This window comes from Bison bison, unplaced genomic scaffold (genome assembly GCF_000754665.1).
Source record: "Bison bison bison isolate TAMUID 2011002044 unplaced genomic scaffold, Bison_UMD1.0 scf7180017864270, whole genome shotgun sequence".
NCBI lineage: Eukaryota > Metazoa > Chordata > Mammalia > Artiodactyla > Bovidae > Bison > Bison bison.
The window spans coordinates 5,447,672-5,453,837 of NW_011494842.1; the positions used below are offsets into that span (position 1 = coordinate 5,447,672).

General features: G+C 56.2%; 1 protein-coding gene across 1 annotated transcript in view; it reads right to left on the reverse strand.

Moving 5' to 3' along the window:
* COL11A2 (collagen, type XI, alpha 2) overlaps positions 1–6,166 on the reverse strand; it is a gene marked incomplete at its 5' end in the record, with an annotated part of 30,871 nt that overhangs the window by 16,620 nt on the left and 8,085 nt on the right. Inside the window, 13 exon segments of the mRNA XM_010848710.1 lie at positions 1–53; positions 183–236; positions 326–379; positions 473–526; positions 689–745; positions 1,009–1,095; positions 1,516–1,590; positions 1,905–1,967; positions 2,196–2,237; positions 2,337–2,396; positions 4,491–4,670; positions 5,331–5,393; positions 6,042–6,119. Of these exon segments, the coding sequence (XP_010847012.1) occupies positions 1–53; positions 183–236; positions 326–379; positions 473–526; positions 689–745; positions 1,009–1,095; positions 1,516–1,590; positions 1,905–1,967; positions 2,196–2,237; positions 2,337–2,396; positions 4,491–4,670; positions 5,331–5,393; positions 6,042–6,119 (920 nt within the window).

Here is a 6,166-nt window from a genome sequence, read left to right on the forward strand (position 1 = left end):
CTGTGTCCCTTCTCCCCAGGCAGCCCCGGGAGGCCATCAAATCCTCGGTCACCCTAAGGAGGAGAGGGGCAGCCCAGGTGAGGTGCCCGCCCCTTTCCCATCATGTCATGAGCGGGGCGGGGCTATCCCCAGGAAACAGATGAGTTCCGGGTGGGCACCAGAAAGGGCCCCAAGCCTGTTACCTTCACTCCAGGTTCCCCAGGCATCCCTCGGGCTCCGTCAGCACCCGCTCGGCCCTGGGGGTGCAGGGGAGGTGTCAGAGCAAGCAGGGGCCCAGCCCTCCACCCCCTGCACCCTGTTTCCATCTCCCACCCCAGTCACTCACCCTTCGCCCCGCCTTGCCAGGAGGGCCCATGAGGCCCTGAGGTCCTCTGGGGCCCTAGGAGGGAGAAACAGGGGCAGGGTTAGTGAGCACAGGTCGGGGTGGGGGGGGCAGCACTGAGCTGGGGACCAGGTCGGGGGAGGCTGTCACCTGAGGTCCCAGGTCTCCAGACTCTCCTTTCATGCCAGGGCTCCCGGGTTGTCCCTGTGAGGAGAGAGGGGGGCTTGCTGAAGGACACGCCCATCGGTGGCCACAGAGCCCTCCCTCAATGCAGCAAAATATCTCTCAAATTGGTCCTTTTCCAGGACTGTCCATACCCCCACACATGGATAAAGGATCCCCTATCACAACACCCCACGCACTCACCAGGGGGCCAGGGCGGCCTGTGTATCCCATGGGGCCAGGGGGTCCTCGGAGGGCCATCTAGGGAGGGCAGAGGAGACGGCAGAGCTGAGCACAGGCAGCAGGAGCACCCCAGACTCCGGGTCACCTCCCAGATTTACCCTTCTTCCCTGACCTTCATTCCGCTGCCCTGATTGTCCTCAACCTCCATGTCAGCCCCCAATCCAACCCAGACCTCTCCCTGCCCTACAGTCACACCGACCTACCTTTCCAACCCCTCCTAGTGCCTTCCTCCACCTACCACACCCCTCCCATGCCCCCCCAAGACCCCTAGCCCTACTTACCCGTGCCTGCTGCAGAATCGCCTGGGCCTGGGCCTCCTGGGCTGCCACCACGGGGCCCTTGTCACCCCCACCACTGCCGAACCGGAACTGTGGGGCAAGGAGAAGAAGAAAGTCTAGATTCTTCCAGGAAATCCATGAGACCCCCGAAACCAGAGGGATCATCCAGCACTTGGGCCCCCATGTCCCAGGTTCCAGATACCCTAAGCCCTCCTCCAGTGTCTCCCCCGGGCTCTGGCTTATCACTCAGAGGTTTTCAGAAATTCAGCTCCTGCCTCCCTCCCTCCCTCTCAGCCTCTTCCTCCTAGATTCCCTGAAATCTAGGATTTTCTGCCTGATTCTAGATGCTCCATGTTTGGTTCTAGATCATTAATGAGGCCTTAGACCCTCCACCCCGATGATCACATTCTTTGGGTGGATCGTCCCGAGAGACTCCTCCTAGGTTTTCCTCCCCTTCTGGTTCCCTGCCCTCCCCTCAGCCTGTTCCACAAAGCCCAGAAGACCACTCACGGGGAGCATGAGGGATGTTCCGGGAGGGCCAGGGGCGCCGTCTGATCCAGGGAGCCCTGCTCGGCCCGGGGGACCCTGGAGAAAGACGGAGTGACAGCGTGTTGTTAGGCCCCTGGCATCATCTTGAAGCCCTCCTCAATGGAACAGATGCAGACTTTCCTAGATCTCCCCACACCCAGTGGAGAAACATGTCATGGAGAAAATCGACAGTGAGACACCAGACTGCTCCCCTCTCCAACCACACGCTGCCTTCTTTTCTGGGTGCTGAGGGCACAGCAGCCCCTCCATCAGTAATCAACCAGCTGATGAGAAGTCACCGAGAATGGTACCCCCCTGGATACCAGCGGCTCCTTTGTAGTCCTCCCCGCCCCCACAGGATGCTCTCATACCCTCTCGCCTGGGTCTCCAACTGGGCCTGGGTTGCCTTGGATACCAGGGGGACCAGGAAATCCCTGAAGAACACAAGAAGAGGGGGGTCAGATGTGGGCGGTCAGATGGAAGAGGGGTATGTGGCTGGGGGTGGTCTCCGCAGAAGAAATCTGGGGTTCTGGGAAGCTCTGATTGGAAGGATGCTCCAAGTTCTAAGGAGGCCTGGGCCAATGCTGGGAAGGCACAAGTGAGCAGGTAGGAAGCGTTTCTGCAAAAAGAATGGAGGCTGGGGGGTCACAGCTAGAACTCACCGCAGGGCCTTCTGGACCAGGGGGCCCCTCCACTAGCATGCCCTGCGGAGCCAAAGGTTAAACGTCAGAGGCTATAGGGCTAGCACCCTGCCTCCTTCCCTTCTTCCCACTGCCCTCTGCTCAGTGACCAGAGTGACTTACAGGTTCCAGCACAGCAGGCTCCCCCTTCTCTCCCTTCAGCCCCCGGGGGCCACGGGCAGCCTGAGGGAGACACACATGTAACCCCCAGTGGGGCCTGTGAGCAGCCCCCACCGGGACTGCCCCCACCCTGGTGCAGTCACAGGTCCTCCAGAGATCTCCCTGACCTAACCCCTCGAACTCCCTGGTCCTCCTCCAACACTCCCTCTTCACAGACCTCCCAGGTCTGCCAAGGGATATCTCGGGGTTCCCCACCCCCCAATTCCCTGCCCCACCTCAGCAAACACACCCTCTGCATCTCCCTGAGAACCTCTCTCAGGAAGGTCCCCAGACAGTTCCTGGGACACCAGTCCCCCAGTCTTCCCAGACCCTCTCCTGGAGGACTGCACCTTATCCCCCACACTTCCTTAGGACCTTAAGAAACCATCAACTTCCTCACCTTTAACCCAACTCGCCAAGTAAGATTCTAAGATTTTAGATAGATTTTTACTTGGGTTTGGGGGAGGTCATGCATCCATATGAGACTCTGACGTAATCTATAGTGTCTTTCTCCAGAAAAGAAAAAGGGTATGCCCTTATGCACAGAATTTTACTTAGAGTTTCAAGGGGTTCACAAGTTTAAAACTCCCCAGAGATTAGGCATTCATACTCTAAGTATATTTGGAGAGCAGTCCCCACTGATACCTCCAACTTAGAGCTTATAACTGGATTTTGAAAAAATACAATTTGGGCTCAGTTACTCAAGCCCCGGCACGGAGCCCCTCAGCTCCTTCCAGCGCCGCTCCCAGCATGGAAGCTACACCCTTCCTCTAACCCTCATTTAAACTTCAAGCCTACCAGTAGCCTCTCTTCCACACTTCCAGTCAAATGTCCACCCCCAGCTCTGGGGCCACAACCAAGATAGGGACAGGGAGATTGGGGGATATTTATTCAACACGTCCCCTGACTCTCTCAACAAAGATCTTCAAAATGCCCCCCTCTACCTCCATCCTGACCGAACAGTAACGATCATTTTCCAAACTCTCCCATGTCCCAGATCAATCCTAAGTTTCCGGCATAAGGGAAAGGCAGCAGAGGGTCAAGGGTGGCAATATTAGAGCATGGAGGGTGGAATGAGGCAGCAGGGTTGGGGAGAGAGCTCTGACCGCAACGCAGGCAAAAGATGAAGTGAGCACAGGAAATACCCCACTGACAGGGAGTGGCTGAAGACACAGGGCACAATTAAGGGAGACAGAACAAAGGGACAAACTCTTGGAAGCAAGAATGATACCAGGGCCAAGAAAAATCAAACACGGCCAAGATGGTTAGAAAATGAACCAGATAAACAGGAAGTGGTGGGACAGACAGGAAGCAGCCAAGGAAAGAGGATCCAGGAAGTGGACCTTCAAAACAATATGGCTGCCACAACCAAGAAAGAAAAGAAATTCACAAAACAGACAGAAAGTGACTCTGGGAAATGGATTATGACAAAGAAAGACAATTCTTCCAGCAAACACACATCTTCCAGAAAACATACACACAGCAAGTGGCCATGATAAATATCTAGACCCACAATGGAAACTTTATGATTTGGATGATCAGAGACACATACGAAGTGGCTTATTATCAAAGGATAAAACAGCATGAAAAACTAGAGCAGAAACACAAAGAATAAGTCCCCTCCAGTCCAATCTGACACAGTCACCCAAACGGATGTCATGACTGGGAGCAGAGGGGACAGACAGGAAGTGGCCTGTAGCTTAGAAAATGTGACAGAGAAAGTTAGATTGGCAGCAACATGGATAAGAAATGGTTTTGATCAAGAAGAAATGATGGAGACAGATTGAAAATGGACATACGACAGGGGCTTATGACCAAAGGCCTATGAAATCCAGCTTGATGGAGATAGGAAGGGACCAAGAAAGACAGGAAGTGGCCATAGGATTGGAAAAAAAAACAAATGCTTCAGACAGAAGGAACCATAAGGAGTCACAGAGTAAGACATTTGACAAGGGAAGGCAGGGAGTAATCTTTTCAAGCAACAGATACAATCCACGTGAACAAAAAATGGTAAATCACCAGTGGGAAGTAGCTCTCAGAAGACAGACAACAACCAAAGACAACAGGAAGCAATTCCCGCTGGAGGTCAAGCGTGAAAGAGGAGCTTCTCGGACTTACGGCTTCCGAGCGGGCTGTCTCGGCAGACAGGGCAGGGCCAAGCTCCGTCTCCTCGTGGTAATCGTCCCCATAGGCATAGGTGTAATCGTAGGGCCCTGCTGGGGGCTCTGTGCCACCCTCCCCATACTCCTCTGTCAGGAACCTGTCAGCTGTGGGGGGGACCTGGAGATCTGTCTGCTCCTTCCCGGGGGTGGGGAGGGAGAGGGGTAGACGGGGGCGTTAGGGCTAAGAGGAGGTCTCCCCTGGACCCCAGGATGTGACGACTTCCAGCCCAAGGGGTACTGAGGGTGATGGGGGCCATTTTCCTCCCAAGAAGAGCAAGGGGAGCCATTGTAGAGAACGGGGATGGCCATCAAAGGCCCCCAACAAGGAGAGAGGTCCAGAAAGTGGGTGTGGTTGGAAGAAATGAGGGGTAACGAGAAGGGTGGCCGGAGGGCTGGACACAGAGTGGACAGTCCATGGACATAACGATGGAAGAAGGGGCCCAAGGAATGACCAAAGAAATTGGTGGAAAGACAAAAAGTGACAAGGTTGGACAAAAAATGGCTCCTGGGAACAGAAATGTGACAGAAGTACAACCACTAACATCAACACGGAAGGGGATGACCCTAGAGCCAAAGAATAATGGCAGGAGGCATGGACACTGGAGAAAAATGGCTGTCCTGAGAGACAAGCAGACTCAAAGATCTGGAGTAACCAGGAGACAGAGCATCGTGAACAAGGTGACAAAGAGCCCTCCGGCCAGAAGAGGGGCTGGTTCATCAAGACGATCTAGGGCAAGGGGAGCAGGTCACAGACGCCCACCACCCCTAGCTGGGGCGAGGGTGGGGATGGAGTTACCTCCTCAGGGGGTGGCAAAGGGCTTGACTCCAGGATTCCTTCCTCTTCACCCGGGGTGGGGTCCTACCCGCAAGGGGAAGGGAGGGGAGAGGAGCAGAGGGCGGGAAGGAGGAAAGAGGTTAGCGGCAAGGGAGGCCAAGCAGCAGCCCGTCCTGGCCCGTCCTGAGGGCAGCGTCCGTCTGTGCTGGGGGGTGGGGGCAATCTCAGATCTTGCAGCCCCTTTGGAGGGGGTACAGTTTAGGGAGAGTGAATCTCTGAGGTCAGAGAGGTTCGGGGGCAGAGATCTGGATGCCCCGGCTCTACCTGCCGGTAACCGCTGCCTCTGGTCCTGGGGGGGCCCCGGGCAGTGGGGGGAGCTGCCTGCTGAGCTGGGTGCCGGGAGAGGGGAGGCTGGCCCCGGGCTGGGCTGGAACCTCCACTTCGAGAAGGCCTCTGGCCTGGTGAGGGGGACGCCTGCCGGGCTGCTGACCTCTTGGCAGGAGGGGCAGGCTTTCGGGGAGGGGTCCGACGCCCCCTGGGGGGAGGGGGAGCCCTGTGGTTGGGGCTTGGAGGTCGCTGCAGTGGAGAGACACGGGAGGGCCAGTGAGCACACGCCCTTAATCTAGATACAAGGTGGCTCTCCCCAAAGTGGGAAGGGGAGGACCGTGTCTTAGATGTTTGCAAGGGGTTGGTGGGGAGAAGAGGGCAAGGGAAGGGGTCCCTCAAGTTTACCTGATAATCAGGGGTGGTGCCCGTAGTCATCACATCATAATAGGGGGGCTCGTAGTCATAGTAGAGAGACTCAGTGGACTGGGGTTGGGGGAGGGGCGGTGGGAACGGTGGGGGAAACTGTGTCT